The 25187-nt window shown below is 40.6% G+C and overlaps 3 protein-coding genes across 5 annotated transcripts in view; 1 reads left to right on the plus strand and 2 right to left on the minus strand.

Annotated features, from left to right (window-relative positions):
- Positions 1-7248, minus strand: part of LOC118115497 (phosphatidylethanolamine-binding protein 4) — a 52712-nt gene extending 45464 nt beyond the window's left edge. The window contains exons 1-3 of the mRNA XM_035166677.2: positions 7145-7248; positions 5905-6008; positions 5542-5674 (exon numbers count right to left, since the gene is read on the minus strand). Coding sequence (XP_035022568.2) covers positions 5542-5674; positions 5905-6008; positions 7145-7147 — 240 coding nt within the window. The 5' untranslated portion in view covers positions 7148-7248. The remainder of the gene's footprint in view (positions 1-5541; positions 5675-5904; positions 6009-7144) is intronic.
- A 523-nt stretch (positions 7249-7771) lies between these two features.
- On the minus strand, positions 7772-18280 carry LOC118114486 (rho-related BTB domain-containing protein 2). 3 transcript variants are annotated; one of them, XM_035164924.2, is made up of 10 exons: positions 17998-18280; positions 16194-16395; positions 15900-16003; positions 15623-15808; positions 14614-15551; positions 14395-14513; positions 13639-13789; positions 13435-13523; positions 12146-12251; positions 7772-11553 (listed from the first exon to the last, which is right to left on the minus strand). In XM_035164924.2, exons 1-10 carry the CDS (start codon positions 18057-18059, stop codon positions 11348-11350), a joined length of 2163 nt encoding a protein of 720 aa, XP_035020815.1. In that variant the 5' UTR covers positions 18060-18280; the 3' UTR covers positions 7772-11347. The 3 variants fall into 3 exon arrangements, with proteins under 3 accessions (XP_035020815.1, XP_035020814.1, XP_035020816.1); XM_035164923.2 differs by having other exon boundaries at positions 7772-11568; XM_035164925.2 differs by lacking the exon at positions 17998-18280 and adding an exon at positions 17798-17980 and having other exon boundaries at positions 7772-11568.
- Positions 18281-21343: 3063 nt separating this feature from the next.
- On the plus strand, positions 21344-24947 carry ido1 (indoleamine 2,3-dioxygenase 1). The gene is made up of 10 exons (XM_035166349.1): positions 21344-21495; positions 22066-22161; positions 22241-22360; positions 22446-22564; positions 22673-22687; positions 22776-22875; positions 22964-23081; positions 23155-23206; positions 23302-23450; positions 23551-24947. Exons 1-10 carry the CDS (start codon positions 21403-21405, stop codon positions 23943-23945), a joined length of 1257 nt encoding a protein of 418 aa, XP_035022240.1. The 5' UTR covers positions 21344-21402; the 3' UTR covers positions 23946-24947.
- The last annotated feature ends 240 nt before the right edge of the window (positions 24948-25187 follow it).

A 25187-nucleotide genomic window follows, 5' to 3' on the forward strand; every position in this document is an offset into this window, starting at 1 on the left:
GCAGTAAGCAAGCTCAAGAGATCATAGTGAGGCAGCTCTAATCGCAGTAATGGTTTAAACCCTCATTCCATCCACAAGATGCAAGAAATGTCTACCCAAAAAACAAGGCTTTGAAATCCCCCATGTCTAAGAATGTGCCCTGTGGCTGTGGTCCTTACTGAAAAAAACAAAAAAGAAAACAAGTCCAAAACTGTCTCCACTTTTGGAGAAACTATGAGGTAAAGATAGCTCCTGTGGCCTGTGTTGTTTACGCCAAGTACGACAAACATGCCTGAACAAGCTTGTGTCGAAACTATGACTCAAAATGATTTTAAATGATGTGAGTGCACATATTATATATACACAGAAAACAAAAGAAGAAATAAAAAATACATACACGACATATAGTAAAAAAAAAAGTGCGAGGCCAATACGTGCACTGGAGAAGCGTCACTGCATTTAGCATAGATTAACTCAACTGGAGGGATGAATCATAACATTTTTACAAAACATATTTTCCAATATGATATTTTGATGACAGTAATGAAGAGCACTCTCTCTAACATGTTGGAGCAAAATCTCCCATAGGTGTTCAATGAGGTGCGTGTCCTCTGGCTGGGGGCATTGTCATCCTACCAGAGGCCCCTTCCAATAGGGATAGACATGTTTTATAAAAGTGATCACTGACATTACCTCTACTGGGACAAACGGACCCAGACCATGTCAGCAAAATCCCCCCCCTACAGCACAACAGAAGCACTGGACCTGCTCAGTGCAGGGGTCAAGCATTCAGGCCTGTACTGTTCTGTTGGTGTAGTCACACACGCACTCACTCTCCCGTGGCGAGAACGCAGTAATAGATGACTCATCTGACCAGATCACCTTTTTTTTTGTACATGTCTGTAGACCAGTGCCTCTGGTTTTTGCACCACTGAGCTCTTAAATGTGTGTTCATCTTTATAATGAGAGGTTTTATGCACCGCAGTCCTACTGTAAAATCCATGGACTGTGTATAAAGATGGACAACGCGTGGCCACTTCTTCCCACTATCCAGAATTGAAGGGTATGAACACTGCCAACTTGCACAATTGGAGCAAGAGTCGGGAGGATGGAGCAGCGGTATCGAGGTCCCGATGAAACAAGCACTCCACTAATGACAAGTTAGTCTCAACTGTCAATCACAACATTTCTCCCTGTTTTATAGCATCAGATAACAAATCAAAAACCACACTTGAACAAACTTCAGTGTGATAACATAAAATAACAGAAACTATTTTAGTTTGGTCCATGTCCCATTCATTGACATGGAGGAGGAAGGACTTATGACCTATACTGCAGCCAGCCACCAGGAGGCGATCAAAAGGGTTTGGATTCACTTTTGGGGAGCAGTCATGTCGTCCACCTTTATTTACAGTCTATGGTAAATATCCCTCGCCGGTAACTGTCCACTGACAGTCTGATAACTTCCTGTAATTCCTTACATGTTATACAAATGCATGATGATCTAAATACAGATGTCCCTTTAGTCACAGTTCCTATTGAAACACCAGCCAGGTGAGCATTTATGTGACTGAAGCTCCTGCCAACAATGAATCGTCTTCACACTCACGTGGATCTTTTCCTTTTGCCGTCTTGATACAAAATCTGAATCGACTGGACCTGCTCAGCATCCTCATACTGAACATGCCACAGAGCATGATCGGATGTTAATTTGCCCGATTGCATCGTGCAGTGCAAAACTTTGGTCATAATAAAACGATCAGTAAATAGCTGAAAGTAGATTTAAGAAGGCAGAAACGCATTTTGACATTCCTTAGTGAGTTAAAGCACACCTGGATGAGCTGATGTGCAGCCAAATATACACAGAGCTTTTTAATCCTTTCTAGCTCCGAGTTCTTTGGTTTATTTTTGGGTCCTTCTTCATTTTCACTGTTCTTTAATTCTTTCTACAGGCAAAGCTTGATTTCCAAAGAGCCTCTATCGACATCAAGAACTTGCACAGCTCCGTCTTTTCTGTAAAACAAAATTACCTAAAAGCACTTTGGCATTTTGAGACATAATGTTGCTCTGACACAGTAAGAAAATGCAACAAGGTGTTGATACACTCTTTTGACATTTATAAACATTTTTCAGTCTTTATTGAACAATTTCCAATAAAAGTTGCTGGAGCATTCTGATATAAAAATAAAGATCTCTGATACAGGTAAAACGTTCTGTGACGAACAAACTTGTTAATACCATTCAACTGTGGGCTCTGAGATATAAACTGTAAGTTGTGAGTGAGTTGGATTTTAAATAAACATTTTAATCTTGTGAGTCTAGAAGAAGGTTCAGGTTTGGTTCCTCACTTCAGCGAGTAGGTGTTTGCTGGTATCATTCTTCAGAGACACTTTATAGAACAAGATGCCACGGTAGAGTTAATGTAAGAAGGAAAAGACGCAGGGGGAGAACGACCCTCATGTTAGACCTGCTGAGAATGTAATTTACAAGATTCCTTTAGTTTACATACATAAAATCTGAGAATTTCAGTTGAACAAGATTACATTAAGTGTCTTATACCTGTTAATTAATAATATCTAAGTCAACTGAAGCTTCTACTTAGAATAACCATCAGGGCTGTGAGACTGGAGGAAGAAGCAAAATGTCTTCTACCTTTATTTCAAATTATTAAAAAGGTCACTGTTATATATAATAATTATAATTAGGACAGCATTAGGATTAAAACCTATTTAAATATTGTTTTAGAGTTACTTTTTAGTTTATTTATACTCACATTATTTATTGTTGTTTTTATTTGTGTTTGTAAGCATGTGCCCTCCTCCCTCCTTTAGACTTAGACAATAAATTATAAACAATGGACCTGAATGCTCTTTGTATTTTTTTCCGGCATTGTTTGGCTGAGAGTCTGACAAACAGCCCCGCACTCTCTGAAACAAAGGCCATTGGGAAAAAGGGTGTTACAGGTCAAACCCATTCTTATAATAGTTTAGCACTATGATAACCCTATTCTAATCAAACCTAGGCTATGTTTTTGCCCTTCAAAACACTAGTTTGTTTTAAAAAATTAGGACAGAGATTAATATATTCAGAAAATAACGTCACAATGACCTTCAGTAAATTGGGCTTCCAACCTATTACAACAATTTCTAAATATGTACCCTTGAAAGAATATGGTCAGGTCTTTTTCAGTTCTTATTGCCACTTTGCACTAACTTTATTTATCAGACTAGGACATGGTGTTAGGCGTGTTAGCCAACACACATCCCACTTGTATCAAACAGTAGATGCTGTTAAGGCTTCTGAATATAATTAGGATTTCTAAAAATGCACATGCCAGGTTTCACCAACACATAAGTTCAAGTGGTGATTCGTTGCTCTGAAGTTTGGACACAGAAATCTGCAGCTTCTGTGGCTCTTTGCTTTTGTTTTTGGTCATGAGCACCTTTCTAGAGGCGTTTTCATGGGACTGCTGCCCATTGCGCTCCATTACAATTACTCAGCAGGCATGCATCCCATCCCAGTAATGAAGTGGGTGTTCCAGTGGGTGGATCTGAGCCTGAACGGCCACTATTCTGTGTTCCAGCTACTGGGTACAAGGGGTGAGTGGCAAAGAATAGCAGCGACACCGGCAGCCTGGCACGGTGACAGAGAGCATGGTGGACCGGCGGACCAACCACATGACCACAGGCAACGCTCTGAGCCTTCAACAGTGCCTGTTTGCTCAAGTGTCAGGAGAAATGGAGAATTACATTTCAAAGCCCAGTAAATAAAGTTTGTATTGATTTAATCTAACATGTAATCTGTTTTGCTGTCCAGCACTGATTCTGGCAATAAAAGAGAATCATGTAAGACAGCATTATAGATAATACGACCATACATCAAAGGGAGTTTGAGCAGGGGAAGGGCAATACATCATGTTCAAGCCAGACTGCTTAGCTCTGGAATTCATAAACTAGCTCCTAAATCGAGGTGGCTTTCAATTTAAGTTTTCAATTTACAGATAGAAGGTTTGGTGTACACTTGATGTAATTTCATTGTCAACAACAGCAGCAGTTCTGTGCACTGGGTAAAGCATCTCTCTCTCTCTCTCTCTCTCTCTCTCTCTCTCTCTCTCTCTCTCTCTCTCTCTCTCTCTCTCTCTCTCTCTCTCTCTCTCTCAACAGTAAAACGACACAGAGGATGAAAAATACATGATAAATAAATAAACGAGTACAACGCAGGTCGTGTGAATGGATCTGTGATGATTTTACGTGACATGAGAAGAGTGGGTATTTAAAAAGGAACACATCACATGACATTTAAGCCCTACATCATGTTCTGCCAACACATTTCACAAACACATTGATTTGATGGTATTTAGAGGCTGTGCCGTTAATGTCATGCTCTTTTTCACAAGCACTTTTCTATCTATTACCATCAGCAGGTAACATTGTGACTTTTTTTCAATCTAAATGTATCTAAAATCTAAAATCCCTTCATGCAAACTTCAAACAGCAGTTTGAATGCATCCATTTGGACTCTAGCCTCGTCATTTTGATAGATTACTTGAATTGTTAGTAATCCGTGTCTTATTTTATTCATAAACTTGATTTACTACTAATACTATTTCATACTATTACTCTCTAAACCATGCGCAGTATATTTTACTCTCTGGTGCAGCTGACTCCTATCTGAGGATATAGAATAATTGTCTGTACGTTTACTAGTATGATTAGTTTTGACCAATCAGACCTGACCTATCATTAGTTACCAATTTAAGGATGCCAATGACAGTAATGTTGCAATTGATGCTATCTGACATTATACACAGTATGAAGTACAAGTTCAGGTACAATGTAAGTGAGACGTAAATCAATTGTTCATGGAGTGGCTTACGACCATGAGGTGCTAGCACCCCATTGTGGTGTTAAAGATTACTGCAGTCAACCAGTGCTCAGCGATGTAGGTGATGCAGATAATAAAAAGTGACATATATGCTGAAAACTAAGAAGACTGACATTTTAAATAGTTAATGTGAATAATGTTATTTTGCCTAATATTGTGAACATGTTGTTTATTGTGACAGTAAACAAAGGCCTGTCCTATAAGTGATGATATGGAGCCTGTTTTATCCATTACTGCACTCTAGTGTTCAAAATAAGTCTGTGCATGTTTGACAAACGGAGACATATAGAGAATCTTTCATGTCATTATAATGTCGAGAACATCCTCGTGAATCGCTTAATAATGACAACCTCTTCTTCTAAGGCATAATAGATATGTATCTGTTTGATAATAATAGATGAGAATTTCCTTTATATTCTATTCTAAAAATCTAGTGTCAATATTCAAAGAAGTGCTGATGTACTACTGGACATCAGTTAAGAGTATGTAAAATGTGTGTGTTTTGTGACAGTTCAATCTACGAATTAAAAAGTAAGGGGGTAATGTTTGCTTTTTTAATAACCTGCAGTGGTGGAGTCATAATCAATGCAGAGTAAATACTGACCAAGCCAATTATCTCCAACATCTCCCAAAAAAACATGAATGCACACATGACACACACACACACGCATCTTGTACCTTGTGTGCTCCAGAGAAGTAAATCTGTGGGGCTTTCAACACTTTACTGACTTTCTCTCTGAGCTCCTGGTCCTTTGGAACGATGAGGCATTTGTCGATGTCCAGCTCTGGGTAGATCACTTCTAGTCCACCACTTTATTGAAGAGAGATAGAAGCTGAACCTCATTGTACACAACTGTGTATTACATTCAGTATTGAGGGAAATTTAAACAGTATCATAGTCTAATATAAAGATGGACAACTAATTTAAAAAGGTTCCAATACTGTCATGAGCAGAAGTACAACATTTATCGAGCACAAGAAGCTCCTGTCATTGCCATTACTCTATGAGCACATCTCTCTGCAGCATTATGATCTACTTACTGACAGAAAGAAGAATCCAGTGAGCTGAGAGTGTCTGGTGATGTTTCCACATGGAAAAGGCCCAAGATGCACATAGACAACACCAGAAACGACCCGAGCGCAGCCTGTGGAACAGCAGCAGTCAGTCAGACAAGACCCACTTCAGGAATCTTATAGATTCAAATAGTATTGTTTTTTTTTAACCAAGGGATGTACAGTGGACTACTGGAAAAAACAGCTACTGGCTAGCCAGTTCATTTCTAATGAATGAAATGAATGACAGTTCAAGCAGCACAGGAAATAAAGACTGGTTGCCAGTGGTGGAAAGTATGGGTAACTGAAGTGCTTCTGAATTAAAATCTAATTGATAACCTGAAATGATTAATTAACTTCACTATCACAATTCTGCCAAATACTTTATTGCTAAATCTATAAAGGTTGTTTTCTATAGAATGTAATTTTGAATTACCCAGAGAAAAAAAAATACTTCTTTACAAAGTTGGTCTGAACATCTTGAAACCCTAATGCTGTTGAATCATAAAATAAGACAAAGAAAAGAAGTGAATTTAGAATATTGTAAAGACGTTTCCCCTAAAAAATATGAATTCCTGAACAATTATCAGGATTGGTGATTGATTTTAAGTTGAATAATAGATAATTTCACATCTGTTGTTATATATTTGCTACATCGCGTTTAGTTTATGCTACATTCTGTAGATAAACATTTTGAAATGATTGTCCTATGTGTGCTCTACGTCTGGGCCAATCAGAGGTGATGTATACACCTGACCCCGCCCACACCTGTTTATGACACATCAGCAGCACCAACATCTTTGAGAAGGACTGATGAGAAGAATACACGTGATAAACTACACGAAAGCTACACGAAAACACATAACTTAACTGTATCAATGTGTAGGTTTGTGTGTGTGTGCGCTGTTTGTGTTACTATATTTAAAATGAACTTGTCTGAGCTGCATATAGCTGACACGTCATTCATTTAACTTAATGATTTTGTATAAGCAAACTTCTGTCTACATGACGAATGACACGTGACTCTCCGTGAAGTACATGTCCTGTAAAGTACTCGTTAGCATAAGTTTAGCCTTCACGTGTTTGTTTGTTTGTTTGTATTTACGTTACAGCACGTTTCGACACGGTGCAGTTTATCCAAGCAGATAGAAACCGGACATGAAATAAAACACGGTTCTCTCTCCACTACAGTTAGTTTATCTCGACATTCACATGTGAACAACGTTACCATGTTTCTCAGCTTGTTCTCCTGCACCTCCACTGTCTGTTGCTTCTTCTGGTTCTGACGCTGCTGATGCTGCCGCTGCCGATGATGATGACGCAGCTACGTAGCGCAGCACGTCACTGACGTACGAGGCTGCAAAGGTTTCACATGACAGAGCTGAAACTAAAACAACTGGCAGAAGCCACAGTTGTTTACATTCACGTTATGTATCACCAATAAGATGAACGATGAACCAGAATCTTTGACACACTTGTTTTATCATTGCTTGACTCAATTATACTTTTTGGACTCAAAATATAATATAAATGCATTTATAGAGATTATATCTTGGTGTTAAATTAGCCTGTAGAAATGTTATTGCACACAAAGATTGGACCTGTGACTGATTTACTGACTGAATATATGTGTGTGTACGTTTTTTGGGATTCATATTTATATATCGAAATGAGTATTTATTTAACTGTATTCAACTTTAGTTGGACATATTCTGTAAATCTGCAATGTTTGTATATACATTAAATATATACATAAAACAACATTACTATAAACACCAACATTTATTGTTTTTTTTTAAATGAAACTAACAATCTACCTTATTTTATATATATAAAAAGTGATGCCCAAACTTCCCACGTTGCTCCATCTTTATTTAGTAAATAATTCCACATTTTCAAGAACACATGCTACAGAATTTCAGATTTACAGCTCCTAAACAATAAAAACAGCTCTTAAGAACAAAAATACCTGATGACTTAGGAAAACGTCATCTAGGCTTTGAACACTGAGAAAACATTCAAGTTTTTTTTCTTTTCCTTTATTGTTTTTTTTTTTCTCTTTTTCATTGAATTTTCAACCATTTCAGAACAAGGCCTCTTAAACTATGCAGAAGTGATTGTGCAGCATATATAATATATTCCTGGTGCTGCTAAAGCTCCCTTTGGTTTGTGCTTGTCTGCAGCGGTGATGTTAGCACCCAAACATATGGAGAAGGGCCCCAGTGTCAACATCTTTGTAATTTATGATCTAATCGGTGTATTTTTTTTTTTTGTTTGTTTTACCTGATGTCGTGTGCCTAACTAATGATGTTGCAATACCATCTAATGCAAATTGAATAGAACCTGGTGCTACAAAGCAGTGCAAGTTTCAAAGTCAGACATTTCAGTATGCATAGTACAAAACACTACCTACTTGAACTATGCAATAGCTTATATATCGATCACTCTGCCAAGTTTGAATAGCAGCCTACAATTTATATTTACATGTTTGAGTTCTAACTGCCAATGGCCACACTGTCTCAGCATGTTGTAACTGTGCTGACTCATCAGCATAAAGCAGCTTTGAAATAATACAACTAAATCAGAAATCCCTGCATTCATTTATAATGTCACAAATCTATGGTTTGTCCTTGTGTTAGTTGAGGATGGTCAGATCAGAGTCTTTAATTAGTTTTGTCTATTCGGCTTAAAACATAAAATCCGACGATTAACAACCAAATTATGGATAATGTACATTTACAGATACACACACTGAGAGCACCATGGTAACTCAACATATAGCAGACAAACTACTCACCATAGTAACACTACATTACATTCGATGCCATACACTACACTGTACATTAAGGCATGAGGTGGCGTTGATGCAAAACATCAGCAGTGGATTCATTGAGAAATGCAGTGCACTGAGGAATGAAATGCACATCTATGAACTTCATCTATCACACCTACGCAAATTATAACAGCACAGACCCTCTTGCTATAGATATTATAATAAACCTTATTTAACATGAAAACTGGGCCTTATTGTTTATTAAGTAATTAAATCGAATGTAGCATATTGATGAATCCAAGCATTAAGGATTAGAATAAAGCTGGATCTAAAAGAGTACCATGCTCCCTTTGCCTAATGTCTGACAATGTGTGCCAAAAAAGATTGGAACAATTAAAACCTTCAAATGACGGTTGCTGCGTTTAATTAATTAGCAACAGACAAAATTAATGTAATCGAGAACAATTTAAAGCTACTGCTTAGAGCACCAGCCCCATCACTTGTCTGTAGCGTGCACTTTCAATGATGATGACTGAACTTCATCCCTGTTCATGCAATGTAGTTAGGTCAGGAGTTATTACAAGCAAGAAATTGTTTTCTGTCACTGATTTGATTCATAGCACATCAGCATTTTTCAGCTCTTTGATGGGCTCTGTCTAATATGTGTCTAGTCGGAACCTGTATGGAAAAGTGTAACCAATCCTATGCAGTATTAAAAGCAAGCTTTTCTTTAACATATGCTGCAAAAGCAAATGCTGCAACAAGAACTGACTCTTTTGATAACAATGGTATGTTTCATGTATGTCTTTATAATGTCATTTATACAAACATGTGTCTACTTTACCCCTAATCCTATTTTACTATGAGTCGACTCTTCATATGAACTACCAGTAATTTGCATGTATACTACAGCATATAATAGATGTAACTGGAGGTCACCACGACGAGTATTCAGATATTTTCAACAACAGTGTGTAGCTGCACGGTAACTAAATGCGAGTCGGACGAGTCAAGTCTATATTCACTATATGTATTACTCAGTAATACTGTGCGATACTGCTCACTGCCTGCAGTGCACAATATTACGTAACTGTGCATGAGAGCGAAGCAAGTTACTTGCGGTTCATCTGATTTTTTTTTTTAAATTTACAATACGACCCAGCTTCACTGAGCACCATGCCTACAAATCTGAACATATCTGCACTCCATCCTACAATCAAGTCCAATATGAGATGACAAACTTGAACATATACTGTGACGTGTGCAAAACAAATCAACACAAATGATTTGAGTTAAACCGCTTGACAGTATTTCAGAAACATTCGAAACACCATGATCCTCCCAAGTTCCTTTTTTTTTCATTTCCACAATGTGTCATGGCGCCATAGTGTCCTCAGTGCCGTTCACCAGGATGCTGCTACTGGAGGGTTTTGTGTGTGTCTCTGTCGTTGAAGAGTCCAATAAAGTGCTCGAGATGTGTAGAAGAACATGGATGACTTCACCTAGGCGTGAGGAAGCTTCCTGCATGTACGAGTCTTAGGGATCCTCCGATCAACCAAGAGAAGTCCCCACCAGGTTTGAGATATGTCAAACACGTCGTCACAGAGGAATGGTAATGTACACGTGGTCACTTCAGCTCCGGAGATGCTGCTGTTGCGTCTGAGATGCATCATGAGTAGCTTTCCAGGATGACAGCGATCAGGCTGATGGGACTATTCAACGTAAAGCTGAAAGACCCAGGAAAAACATGTGGCGCCAACAAGCCTCATCCAGCAACATACGGGGAAATAATAATGGTTTGTTTTTGCTGGCGTTTCACAGAAAATACAGATATTTTCCTCAATTTGGGATCTCATGTCTCCGGACACTGAATGCATTCATGTAAACTAAAGCCCTTTTGTGACAAGAGGCGACAAATCACAAGATCACGATACATCATGACTACCGAGTGTGTCCAGACTCACCCCTCTCAGTTGTGCAAGCCGTACACAAACATTTAAAAACACAAGGACTGGACAGAAATACAACTTGCCTGTATTTTCATTTATGCATACAGGATGATAATCAGAATGGTTAGAGTGGAAGAGTTCAGTACTTGATTCCTGGCAGGCTATACTATTGTTGCATCTTGTTGATGGGATCATACTGTACACGCAGTTTGGTAGATTGTACAAACACTTAAGGGCAAAGTGTTATATCTCTGAGACTTAATTTCTGTGTTGAGTTGCTGGTTGTTGCAGCTGATAAGCAGCACTTGGTTGTCAGTTCAGGTTGACTGATGATAGTTATGACCACAGGTGGAAGGTTCTGTGCCAGCAGAGTGCTATTACTTTAAATTCAGATGGTGGAACACATAACGATCGATGTGAGTTGTTGTTTGCGCCGGTCACACTGTGCCGTTTGTCAGTGAGGCTCATATCACTGAGGTCTGAGTGTCATGTACACCAAGCTAAAAATACAAGGAACAAAGCTCGACTAAAACTGCCAGATTGAGCTGACCTTAATGTAGGAGTGCTGCAAACAAACCGGAGAAGGAGAAACTGTGTGCCTGAATAACTGGGGGCGGATCTAGTCAGCAGTGCTTATCTTCTATTGTATCTGTTACAAGTCCCATCCGCGCTGAGGGGACTGCAGCGTGGACCCGGCCTTACTGCTCGCTCAGATGACGGCGGACGAGCCAGAAGAGGAAGAGTTCGAGTTAGGGGAGGAGGGAAGGTTCCAGAAAATCCACTTGCGTTTACACTGCCGCCTCTGGTACAGGTAGTCCTCCTTGTCGCGCTCTTTGCGGGCTCTTTGGTAGTGGTCGTCCTCTTTGAGGTACCACACGGGTGGCCAGCGGTGTTTCTCAAAGTATTCTTGGTTCTCTGCATCAGAACAATCTGTTTTAGAAAAATGCTGAATAGGATTTTCAAAATTCATTTTTAAATTGTCAAATTCCCCACAATGTTTTTTGCATTTTAGCAAAGTCACAACAAATGAATTGGAATCAGTTGAAAGAAACAGACTGAAGATATATTTGAATATATAAAAATACTTGGCTATTTATATATTCTAGACACTGATAACATTATAGTGTAATATTATTTATGTATAACAACAAAACCAACATCATTAATAAAGGAAAAGGCTCCATAGAACATTAATAGATTTTATTTTATCATTGAGCAAACGAGAACTGTGGAGGCATTAACCATTAATGTTAAAGGTCCTTGACTATTCCTGAAGTGCTTAAAACTAAGTCTCACTCAGGTGGAATGGGTCCATTGAGCTTAATCGGCTCTTACAGATTTCATTTAAATTGGCCATCTGTCTTTTCTAAAGCCTATTAAATACGTTTTCATTTCATGCTGCCATGTTCCAAAACAAACAAGTCTTTATGTACTGTAGCACCAAACAGGTGACAGGTTGGTGTTTAGTTTCCATCAGAGGGCTGTTACCAGATCACGTGTGTTTTACCTGTAGACTTGGACTTCATGTCTCGGGGAAACTTGCGGCAGACGCTGTTGTAGTTGGTGCAGATGTGGTGAAGACACCAGCCTGTAAGCTGCTGCGCACCGTGGAACTGTCAACATACAAGATCTGTATTTGCCATTTTTGTATTTGTGAACAGTTTCTGTACATGACAAGCATTGTTGTGAGGTTTTGCTGGTGATTCGGATGCAGACATCTCCTTATTCGAGCTCAACCTAAATGGAATATACATTTATATAAATATTTATTTATATAGGCTATCACAGGTCCAGATTGTTATGTTTACATCTGCTAGGTGAGACTTGCCTCTACCTTTATATACATTTTGTATTACATTTTACATCAGATTCAACTGCAGTAAATATTCACTTTGGTGGCAATTGTCAGTCATTACTCATCAGCTGTACACTGGTACTAAACTTTAGTGTGTTAGCATTGGCATGCTAACTTGTTGGTAATATAATTAATGCAGATGAGAAAGTACAGTATAACAACTGATTTATCAAATCGGCCAATATGAGCCTTTCATAGACATATGATATATGTGTTTATGTTTGCCATTACGTGCTGATAAGAACACTTTTATTTCACAGACTGAACAATGTAAAAAAATATGTGCATTTATGTTTACATTTGACATTAAATGTATCTTAATTTACTACATTATTTTCAACCTCTATATATTTGGTTGTATTTGTGTTTTGGTCTTATTTTTATTGTAAAGTTTATATTTCAACTGTAAAAAATATCAAGCCTTTTTACATTTCTTATCATATTAGGAATCATGTTCATTTAAAACATTTTTTTTTATTTCAGCTGATATAAATCGGTATCAGCATTAGCCCCCAAAAGTCTCAAGCTATACTCCAAATTAGGTCAAAAGAATGCAGAAAAATCCCTTTAGATTAATTGTTGTCCTTTAGTGGTTCATATCACCAAAGAAATAAGCAATTGATCAAATTGCCACAGATGAACTTAGTCCCTGAAGTAGCAGAAGCACATCTGCACAGTCTGAATGATGAGATGCACTTGGTGCTGAGCCAGACTGCTAAGTCTTAAATGTCTACTTCCCTTAAGGTCGTTTGCTAATTATTTTCAAAATAGCTTTAGTGCACTATTTACTGTAAGACTGCGTTTCTTAGGCTCCACCTACTGGGTGTAAATATTGCGTCAGCCTCTAGAACAGTTTGTCCTTTACAATTAGCAAAATAAATATTATGTAAGTGTTATAATTGTTGTCCTTGTTCTGAGATGATTGACACGTCACACTCTACCTGGGCCATATCCAAGTACACCAGCACATCTCCATCAATGTCAGCTCCCATCATTGCTGACTCCGTCAACACTGTTACTGTGTAGAGTTCTGGAAGAGGCATAAAAGAAAGTCATGCATTGACACAGGCGACGCATTGACTGAGAAACTTAACTTCGTTTAGTAAAATCCTGTGGTTACAGGATAATAACTACACTAAATATACCTGTAAGTGCAACCAGGTGGGGGAGGCAAAGACGATTGGCAAGAACAATCAGCTCCATTGCATCCAAGTCAGGCCGAGAGCAAAACCGCCCTGTGTAGAGATATTCCAGCACAGCCCTCATACAGCTGCGAGTAGTGTTGGGAAACAGCACCTTAGAAACAGGAACATGTGTTTGAATCTCCTTTTAACATTTGTTATTCTGTGATGTAGATAGTTGGAAAATCCTCAATTACTTGTTCAGCTCTACTGAGGCCACAGCAGCAACAACAACAACAACAACAACAACAACAACAAAGGGGATAACTGATCATTATATCTTAATATAACTTTGAATAACCGTATGATTTATTTTTGATCTAAACAACCTAGTCTAAATCTCACACTGCAGAGGTTCATACGGTGCATGCAGTATCTTTTAGTAGCATCATTAAGGTTGAAAAACAAAGTAGCTGAGGTCACAGAACAGCAGTATGCTTGGATCACAGAAGCCACTGTAATTCTATTAAAGCAGATTTGCAATCCTCTAATTAAATTATAGTTTGCACACAGAGCACGTAGTTCATTGCTGCTCCCACTTGGGACAAGGCATGCATTGATCTTTGCGGCCATAGTGCCTTTCGTGTCATTTTAAAGCTTAAAATGTGAATGGCAATAAGACTGCCACTGGACAATATGAAAGATGTGGAAGAAACGTTTTACCTGAGCACTGCACTGACCGGGGTGTGTATTTGAGCTCTGTGACGTCATGTGACTCACCTCTTTTGTGCAGCTCTCCACAAAAGGCCCGCCGAACATAGCTGCCATCCAGTCACAACTAGAGATGAGCAACGGTTTGTGAGCCATGATCGTCCCATCGTCTAGCTTGAATATTACGTCTGCAATACAGAGGTGAGACACAGGTAGTGACATCTGGATCCACTGTATACAAGAAGAATACATTTAAAAACAAAACATGGCTTCATGGTTTCCACTCACCAGAGAAGGTGCCTTTAGCCAAGCACTCTTTGACTCTGTTTGTGCGCCGTACATGAAAGGCTTTGGTGATTTCTTGGTTCATGAAGGCTTCATTGTTAAGTATGTTTGCCACCATCATCCGCAGGTCAAAGACCTCCAGCAGCTCAGCAATGTGTGCAATGTGCATTAACTCTTTCTCATTCTCGTCCAGCTGACCTGTGTACAGGTAGCGCAGCACTGCTCGGAAAGGACCCAGCTGCATGGACTGGTCCATGTGCACAACAGTCATGGGCCTTGGGCAGTATGTTATAGGGTCATCGACCAGCTCCTCCTGGATGCTGACGAAGGCTCGGCTCCACGAGGAGAGCAGCCTGCCCCTCCGGCCCTGCGAGTCCTTCAAGGTCCCGTCGCTAGTGCAGTTCCTCAGGTTGGCCCTGTCTCCCTCATCAATGCTCTCGCAAACATCAAAGCTAGCAGCGCGCATCAGCAGCTCTCTGCCAGAGAGAGGACCGCGAGAGGGCCGTTCATTCTCTTCATTCTGCGTGTCCATAATGAAGAGGTCGTAGAACTTTGAAGAGGACGTCGCCAGGTATATCTTGTGTGCAAAGATTTTTTGTCGCTCCTGCAAAACCAGAATGACATCAGCACAGTGTGGGTCCTCCAGCAGACCGACTGGATGCTCCTCTGTGGTGGTTGGGGGAGGAGGCACAGTGATTATAGGTGGGGGAGGTTTCGGCGGCAGGAAGGGTGCCTGAAGGAGAGGCCGCTGCACGTTTCTGAGGTGAGATTTCCAAAACTGCAGGTGGCGGCGTGATATGAGCGCAGCTCGGATAGCGTTGTCAAAGACATCCTTGACTCCGAACTGAGCAACAACACTGGTTTCGTAATATGGCACTCCCAACTCTTTGGCCACCTCCCGACCTCTCTCTGGAGGAAGAATCTCATTCGATTTAATGGGTCTGAAAAAGAAGAAAATATGTCAACAAACAAATCTCAAACAAACATAAATACTGCTCATAAGTCCCATTACCGAGCTAAAGGCCTCCGCGCCCTGTTGACTGCCTCCAGGTCAGCGTAGCGCAGGTCCAGCTGACAGCCCACCAAGATGACAGGAGCCCGGGGGCAGAAGTGTTTGATCTCGGGGTACCACATGGTCTTCACATGGTACAGAGAGTTGGGATTGGCGATTGAGAAGCACAGAACCACCACATCGGACCTGGAGGGAAGACGAAGGACAAATTGTCGAACCTTAAAACAGCACCAGAATACATGCTGGTCGTCTGACATTGAATTTAACGGTATCTCACCTGCCATATGCAAAACGTCGGTCCTTGTGATGGTCTCCAAACGTGTCCCAGAGCCGAAGGGACACGCTGACGTCATCCACTACATCTCTAGAGCGCTCTAGTACCTGATAAGAAATGACACATTCATCAGCCTCTGTGTGACAATGACTAATGAATTACTGCAAAGCCAAAGGTACATATGGTGCATGAGTTATCTTCTCATGTATACATTATAATTTAGTCAAAACACCAATGGTTGAAATCCTTAATAAACATCCAGGTAGTCTTCATAGAGAAATGTATTTGCATACTCACCTCCTGGCATACTCTGTACTGGTCAATTGCCCAGACTGTGGGCACATGTGTGGCGAGTAACTGGTACTGAGTCAGTGTGGCATTGCAGGCCCGGGCGCAGATAAGGCGGGTCTTCCCGACTGCATTGTCTCCCACCACCACACACTTGATAGTCTCAACGTTTGGCCTCTCATAGTCCATATCAGAATCTGTCAGCTGAGACCTGTCGAGACACAAAGAGGTGCAGAAAAGCTGCATCAGCACCAGAAATTTCAAACTGTGGTCCTGAACTGCACAGGAGCATGAATCAATACGGATAACAGACACCGTGGCTGCTCTTCATCATCTGCACAGCTTATTTTTCCTGCCTGCAGAGCTATCAATGGATGTCTCGTGACGTCCCGGTGCCCATTCACAACTTCCCTGTCCCTTGTCCCGATATAAAAAAAGATATATTAAAGCCACAAGCAAGCAATCCTGGCCAGATATTTCTGTAATCCCACGAGGCCAGCCTACAACGCTTTTCCCTCTTTACTGGTCCTGTAGCTCTCATTCACAGCAGTAAGTGCTAGAAATCTGGTAGGCACAAGTACGCCCTTATTAAATAGAGATGGAGGACATAGGTAAACAGACTATTTCTGTCTTGTGAAAATGGTGGCGGATGCTTGAGACACTCACACTGGTTTCCAAGGGAACTGTGATCTGTGTCTGGGTGTGTCACAGCCTTTATCAGAACACATGCATGTATCAAACTGTTACCAGGTTTTTATTTTATTTAACAAAAGCAGCAGCAGAGGCAGCACATAATCATGGCAATAACCGATAGTTTAGTTGTCTAACCTTATTTTGGTTCTAATATGTTCCATCACATCGAACAATACATTATTCTGAATATCAATTGGTCCCAAACTGAGTCACGTCATGTTTGACTCCATGTCTTTAAACACCAGACCACATTTGCACCTTCCTCCCTGCACTAGGAACCGTACATCAGAGTAGCCACTCCTATACAGTGCTACCTTCTTTGTGAATGAGATCAGCTCTAGTGTCCGTGTGCCTGCCTGGACCCCAATAGACTGTAAAGAAACAACTGCCTATGTTTTCACTATATGATAATAATATTGGTCACCCGCACTACAACCTAAGCTGTGGTCTAGGATGACAATGAATTCACCTCTATGAAAAGATAGTGATGTACACAGTGCTGTTAATATTACTATCAAGGGTTACTGTGATTTTTTTTTAATTCTAAGGGTCACTTGCAGTTTGCAGCCATTCATAAAGTCCTTTCATTGACATCATCCCCATCCCCCTACGGAGGAATACACTCAGATTAAATACAGCATCAGTGCATATATATATATAAATATATATATAGATAGGCCTTTATATGTATATAGATAAATCTGACAGTTTGACCTATAAGACTGGGCCTATAACACAATAGAGATACACCGCCTCTAATATTGCTCATGCATGATTCAGTCTACGCTGCGCAAATCAATCCATCATTTTTCACAAGATCAGACAAAGACCTGCAGTATTTCCTCTTATTATTAGATATAAACGTGCAGCCTGCACAGCGATCAGCCATGAAAAAGATGATAAAATCGTGCATTTCCTACCAGGAGGACCGCACAGTCCCTGCACCGCCACCGAGTCATGAGGCTCTGCTGCATTACACCTTATGTAACATCCCGTCATTGACTCCTGAGCCTGTTTATCCGCGTTCCCAACACTTCGTGCAATAAAAGCCCCGGTTTGATTCCTCCCGCAGCCTGGACGCGTCTCATCCCCCCCCCCTCCGTCTCCCGCTGCCTCTTACCGCAACATGAGGAAGTGCTGCATCGGGTTGCTCGATGGAGGCGGTGGGAAGCAGGGCTCCATCGGATGCGGCTCGCACCTGCCGTCCGCTCGCGTTCAACTTCATGTTCGAGGCGAGGTGACCCGAGGCTGGAGAACGGGAGGAGGGAGTCCTGCGGATCAGGGCGATTAGTCCGAGCGCAGCGGCCAAAACACGGAGCGTGTCGTTGCCGTGCAGAGAGGCTGCAGCAGCCCTGACCGTCATAGAACCACCTCCGGCTGCTGTAAGGCCTCCGTGGCTAATAATAGGCAGGCGCACAGGCGAAAAAAACCCTCACACCCCATTCATTACAAAACACTGATCCACTTTAAAGACGCACGAATCCCATTCCACGGCTCCGGTCAGCCGATGTACACTGACCTCAAGTCCACTGCCTTGACAATGCCGCTCCCTCACTGCACTTTGCGTGGTTTCATTTTGGTAGAAGTGTAAGAAAAATATGTTTTAGAGCAACATCCCTCAAGGGTGCACAGCATCACACCAAGGAGCCAGAATCATGAACTCCCTGATGTGTTAATTGATAGTGATGTCTCCAGGGGCGCTTCTATATTCAATAGGGACAGGTGAGGCTCATCCTGCAAAGAGAAACCACACACACGCACACACGCACGCACACACACACACGCACGCACGCACGCACGCACGCACACACACACACACACAGTTGTGTCTCCATGACTTTGTAATATGACTTAAATGGACTTCCTGGTGCATTACTTCAGCCTTAACCACAGTTACTACTCGTCAAAACCTAAATCTAACCTTAAAGCATGTCTTCACCTTAAACTTTCATGATTTACATTATGTGGACTTGCCTTTTGTCCCCATAAGAAAGCACACAAACACACACACACACACACACACACACACACACACACCACACACACACACACACACACACACACACACACACACACAGTGCCAGCTTCCATATATTACACAAATTTAATAAAAAATAAATAAATATTATGTCCTCCAAACAAAAAAACTAATTGTCTAAATAGATCCATTATTGTTTTATTCAACAGGACTGTCTAAAGAAAAATGCACCAGTCATATAGCAACTATTAAGGACTTTGGTTCTTTTAAACTGCGTTAAACTGACGCTGCATGACTTCATCTCATCTGTCGCCACTGATCAGTCTGGAGAAGAGTGTTCAATAAGTAGATGGAACATTGAAATAGCAGAGACATTGTGTTGACCTCTGATTGCTATAAAGGTCAAGTAAATACCAAATGCTGCCCTATTGTTTCCCTCCAATTTGATCTAATGCAGTAGATCGTCTTGTATTATTGATTCAGTTGTATTGCATTAAGCTGATTGATGGATGGCAATCAACATCTATAACTGCTTTTCTCATCATCAAATCACAGTGTCATAAGACAGTTTGATGGTCTTTTTCATCCCTTAATGTTATCTGTTGTATTTTATATCTCAAAACATTATTTGTATAATAATACTGCAGTGAATAGAATTTGCTGGTTTTTTACTCCATATTTCCGACCAACAAAGTAATTCAGGATGATTAAGTCACCCTGAATCTCTGTTTTTTGAGTTAATAAACCTCCTTTTAACATTAAAAGAGTGTGTTTAATAAACCTGAAAAGAATTTGGTCAATGCCACCTGAGGTAAAATGTTCATGATGTGCATTATATTCACATACAAGATATTTATCCAATTATAAGAAGAATGGCTGTTTTTTGATTTGTTTATAGCAGTGTTGGCACATACAGCAGTGTCAGTTCACCTATTGGTTAGCAAGTTTTAGGCAATGAAGGCCTATCCTCAGAGATATTTGCCGTCAGATAAATAACGGTTGTTTCCACCCCAGGTGGATGCAGCCTCCGAATGTTTTAAATCCACTCAAATCCAGTATCTCAACCGTTATTTTTTAATCTTCTACCTCTGTGTATCTGTGTTGCCCTGAACTGCGTCACAGTGGAACAATGCAATCCAGTGTTTGTACATCTTAACTTTGATTCAGGACCGAGAGGATCAAATTACAGTTGACCTTTACACTTGCACTTTTCAGAATGCATGAAGACCAAAGCCACACTGCAGTTGTATAAACAAGGCGTCCGCTAGGTAAGATTGCAACAAGGCTTGAAGGTTCATGTATTCTACTGCATTTCTATTTTATTATTTATCGGGGTGAAGATCCTAAATTACATCTGTCACCCAACAAAGTGAAATGATGGTGGTGTAGAGGACTGGATGGCACTGAACCAGGAGAGTGACATCTATATGACATCTATGTTACTGAACTCCTGCAGTGCTCACTCTGCTCCACCAGGTGAGGCTGACGGTCAACATTTACTTAATCCCAACTTTCATTCTGAGCAGTGACATACAGAGAGCAAAGGGTGGAATCATTTCCTTCAAAATAAAACAGATGGAAGACATTCACTGTACTAAAACACAAACGATATAATTGTACAATATCATGTTGTATGTATGTTGTTGTACTTTAGGCCAATGTGTTTGAATAGCAACTGTGTTGTGTTTTAGAGTCTTCAACTAACTTTGAAGTAGTAAACCAATCAATTAATGTATCAGCAAGTAAAACAAATCATAAGTATATAATATCAAAACAGAGGACAGTCAGGAGAACATTGATCGAAATAGATGTTATTTCTCATTTATCTCTTTTACTTCCGAAATTTTTTTAATGTGGACTGCTGTGCCTGCGGAGGTAGAGTGGGTCGTCTACTAACCAGGAGGTGATATAGTGATATACTATATATAAAAGATGGTCCAGTCCATCTAATGTTTAATGATTCGACCCCTTGTCATTGCTTTATTTTGTCCACATTCTTTCTTATATGCTGAATTTGTTTTACTGCAGTTTCCTCAGGGTAATTGAAAACTGATTGTTCAGTCTGAAATTCCGTTGTTATCAATACAGCATTTTTACATCTTCCTTATTTTTTACATCCCTGCCTGATAATTTGAAAAGGCAGTAAAATAACAGAGCAGTATTTCCCTTACACAACATGCAAAGCATCTCATCTACCATAATAACCATATAATCTGCACTAGACTCGGAAATTACTCTGCACAGCAGTTTAGGTCAGCAGGTGCTGGTCGAATGCAGTATATAGTGAGTGTGGTAAACCATTTACTCAGCTTGAATGCTTGTGATGGTATAAAGATTATAACAGTTGAAGTCTTGAACTTCAAAAAGGGAAACTTTGCTACTGATTTCCTGTAGGAAATCAAGAAAGATAAACGTTGCGTAAGCAATGACCACCGAACAGCTGTATAAAGTGAACTCTGTGCCAGAGTCCAGTCAGGTTAGGGTCTCTTCGACTATTCAGAGTCAGAGAAGATTTGTTGCTCTCTTGGGGTTTCTGCTACTTTCTCCATGGCTGCTGCTGAAACAGAACCCAAAGCTCCTTTCTCTATGGACTCCTACCACGTGTCTGAGGAGTTCGGCTTCATCCTCCCCAAGCCTCTGGTAGGTGGAAAATGTTATCTCTACTTTGTTTGAAGCAATAATTTCCCCCATGCAGTCACCATTACAAATCTGACTGTCACGAAACTGTAGTGTCTGACTAATATAAAAAAAAACAGGACTTTAATTTAAAAACAATTCCATGATGCTGATTCTTATGTAAACTGAAGACACAGTAACAAATATGGTGCTCAAATGAGTATTGCACAAGTGAATCCCTGTATGTAAGTAAATGGTGAACTTTGGCTGGTGGTATTGATTGAGATCAGCTGACAGAGATAAGTAGAGTTTTTGGCATTGTTCATGCTTGTTTTTTGTATCTAACTTTATTCCGACCCAACACCCATGTGCTTTCACAGTCACATTTTGTTTAAACTCTTCTTCAAATCCAAGGTCGTTGTTGATGAAACAACATCAAATGAAAATTTGAGCCTTAAAATTCAAAGTAAAAAAGTCTCCGATTTTTCCATCAATTACAAGTTCACATCCGTGCATGTTGAGTTTCTTTTGCCTTTGTCACAATGATGAACATTCCCTCATGATGGACACTCAACTGCAACTTCACATTCAAAGAAAGAGCTCCCACCCTACTTCCAGCCATGGATGGATATTGCCCTGCGAGTCCCAGAGCTTGTGCTCTCTCACGAGCTGCGCTTCCATATTCACAAGGTAAGAAGGGACAATAAAACAGGCAAGGACAGTTAAATATGTTTGTGGAGCTGTGGTTCAGTTGATCCTCTCTGTGCAGATGCCGCTGCTGAGCAGCAGCTCTCTACAGAAATACCGGGAGTTGAGGCTGGCCCACTTGACCCTCAGCGTGATGACCATGGGCTACGTTTGGCAGGAGGGAGAGAATGACACAGTTGAGGTAACTCCGTCAGCTTTTCTTTTAATCATATTTATTGTTCTTCATTCAACATATTCATCAATCTTTTATTAAATCTTTCTATAAGGTTCTTCCATGTAACCTGGCTGTTCCATTCTGGGAGGTGTCACAGCGATTGGGAATTCCCCCAATTCTCACCCATGCTGATGGAGTACTGGCTAACTGGAGGAAGAGGGACCCTGAGGGGTGAGGCCATTTATCGTCCTCATGTAGTTTTATTACGTCCCATATAAGTGTTAGGTATGAATATGCTCTGTTTCTTTTTAACATTCAACTTTGCATCTCCTGTTTCAGGCCTTTTGACATGGAGTGAGTACATTCTCATTTGCAGCCTCGACACTTTATTTGTAATAATCAGGTGCTGTATGTAAAATGTGTTTTTATTCACGTCACACAGGAACCTGGAGCTGCTGTTCAGCCTCCCAGGTGGAGACAGCGTCCGAGGCTTCTTCATGGTCACTCTGCTGGTGGAGCTGGCAGCAGTTCCTGCACTGAGGGTGAAGATGTATTGAAAAATAAGAGTCACAAATAAAATAACAATAATAAGTAAACTTATTAGCCAGAGTAATTGGACATGTGTTGCAGAGCATCCCCACTGTGATCAACGGTGTCAGGTGCAGAGACACTGAGGCTGTGGCCAGAGCCCTGGAGGACATTAGCCAGTCTATGCAAGATATGACTGATGCATTCAAATTGATGCAAGGTTGTCACTCACAGATATAACTTTGTTTATTGAAAATCAAAAAGTATTTTTGATCAATGTGATTTTTCTACAGTGCATGTGGAGACTTCAGTCTTCTATGGCATTATGAGGATCTACTTGTCTGGGTACAGAACATTTTTAAGTTATTTAGTCATTTATTTGTGCAGTTGAACATGTTTTTGAAATGTGTGCATGTTTGTGTCCATGTACACGTGTATAGATGGAAAGACAACCCCAGTATGCCAAAGGGCCTGGTCTATGAGGGGGTCGGGACAGAAGCGATGGAGTTTTCAGGAGGAAGTGCTGCACAGAGCAGTTTGCTGCACTGTTTTGATGAACTTCTGGGAGTCAAACATGAAGAAAAAAGTGGTATGATGGCAAATTTTCATGTTTTTTTTAATCCTTTGAATGATTGCATCAGCACTGGATCCAAATAAAAGCCCTCACTGTGATGATGCTTCCTTTATAGGTGCCTTTCTAACCCGCATGAGGAACTACATGCCACCTGCTCACAAGCAACTAATCCAGGACATCTCTCTGCAACCGCCCCTGAGGAGTTTTGTCCAGCAGCAGGCCAGCGAGCGTCTAAACCAGGCCTTTCATCTCTGCGTCACAAAGCTGTTGGCTCTGCGCAGCTACCACATCAACGTCGTCAGCCGCTTCATCACGGTGCCCGCTGCACGAGCCCGACAGCTCCGTAAGCAGAACCCGGACTTAGAGGGGGAGATGGTCAGCAGAGCACCCAAGGCGCTGGAGGAGAGGGGCACCGGCGGCTCTGGGATCATGTCCTTCCTAAAAACTGTGAGGGACCAAACTAAAGACGCCCTCCTGCCCGAGACAAACAAAGAGAGGAATCTGACTTGAGGAGACACAGCAAAGTGAGATCTACATCACTTAAAACAGGCAGCAGATCCCTTCTGTTTACTGAGTGCAGTATTTCATGTGTCATTAAAGGCAGAACGGGAGTGAAAGGCCTGGGATGCTTGTCTGGAGCTTTGTTGTGTCTGCAGACAAACCTCAGCTTAATAGACATGAGCGATACCCATCATTCAGTCCAAACCATAATTCTATTGTTGTTACTTTCCATTAAACTCAACCACTAAATCCTTCTTTGAACTGAACTGGAACAAAAAGTGCATCCGACATCTGTTCAAGACCAATATATCCAGAGTATATTTGGACATTAGACAACTTTATTCATGACTGAAGCCCCTTTGGAATGCGATTGAGAGATTTAGTTAGTTTAGAAAAAACAAAGAAGCTTTGTTTTCTGCAAATTGAAAATGTGGCTGGCATTTATCTTTTATCTTTAATCGTCCACAAAGGATACTGATAGTTTAATGTAAAAATAATAGCTGAGAGAATGAAAAAACAAGAATGACACACAACTCTGCCAGGGCCAAACAAATCCTACACGTCTTTCTTGTTCTTATAAACGTAGAAAATAAAGGTCCCCAAAGCATCTCGATCGCCAGCTGGCTGCAGTACTGGTTATAAACCCATCTCCTCCATGTTAGTGGATGGGACATGGACCAAGCTAAAATGTCCAACACGTCAAATAAATTTGGGTAGTTCTCTTCACACTGATGCTGTCCAATTGGTCATTTTTCAGGTACGGTTTTGATTCGTTATTTGATGCAATAATAATGGGGGCAGATGTCATGACTGACAGCTGAGACTGACTCATGATTGGTCGAGTGTGTGTATTCATGGGACCTTGACACCCCTGATCACTACAGACTCCGGCTCCAGCATCATCTCTGGATCGTAGGAGGAAGTGGAGATGCATTGTCCAACTTTAAATACAGTCTGTGATTTAATCATGTACAAACAAATTGTACAAACATTAAAATCTCAACTCCTAAATCATGTCTGGATTTTTTAACACTGAAAAATTCTTGCAATTATAAGTAAAGTGACAAAAAAAATGTGGATCAGCCTCTTTAACTGAATCCGAACTAAAATTTAAATGGTTCAAATAACAAACAGGCACAACTCAACCTCCTTGTTTGCGGTAATAAAAATCAGAAATACTGACTGCACCCGTGACAGGGCACTAACATGCATTACTATTCAAGATCTCACAGGGTTTGCCTCTAAACAAAC

The sequence above is a fragment of the Hippoglossus stenolepis genome, chromosome 9 (genome assembly GCF_022539355.2).
Source record: "Hippoglossus stenolepis isolate QCI-W04-F060 chromosome 9, HSTE1.2, whole genome shotgun sequence".
Classification (NCBI taxonomy): Eukaryota; Metazoa; Chordata; class Actinopteri; order Pleuronectiformes; family Pleuronectidae; genus Hippoglossus; species Hippoglossus stenolepis.

What these genes read in the sequence shown, in the direction of transcription:
- LOC118114486 (XM_035164923.2), bottom strand. Translation starts at nt 18,059, where the DNA reads ATGGAGCCCTGCTTCCCACCGCCTCCATCGAGCAACCCGATGCAGCAC. An exon ending in CAGCACTTCCTCATGTTGCG is followed by an intron (nt 16,396 to 17,997) that starts GTAAGAGGCAGC and finishes GTGTCTCGACAG; the next exon opens with GTCTCAGCTGACAGATTCTG. An exon ending in CCACCTGGTTGCACTTACAG is followed by an intron (nt 13,524 to 13,638) that starts GTATATTTAGTG and finishes TGCCTCTTCCAG; the next exon opens with AACTCTACACAGTAACAGTG.
- ido1 (XM_035166349.1), top strand. Translation starts at nt 21,403, where the DNA reads ATGGCTGCTGCTGAAACAGAACCCAAAGCTCCTTTCTCTATGGACTCC. An exon ending in TCATCCTCCCCAAGCCTCTG is followed by an intron (nt 21,496 to 22,065) that starts GTAGGTGGAAAA and finishes TCACATTCAAAG; the next exon opens with AAAGAGCTCCCACCCTACTT. An exon ending in GAGAGAATGACACAGTTGAG is followed by an intron (nt 22,361 to 22,445) that starts GTAACTCCGTCA and finishes TCTTTCTATAAG; the next exon opens with GTTCTTCCATGTAACCTGGC.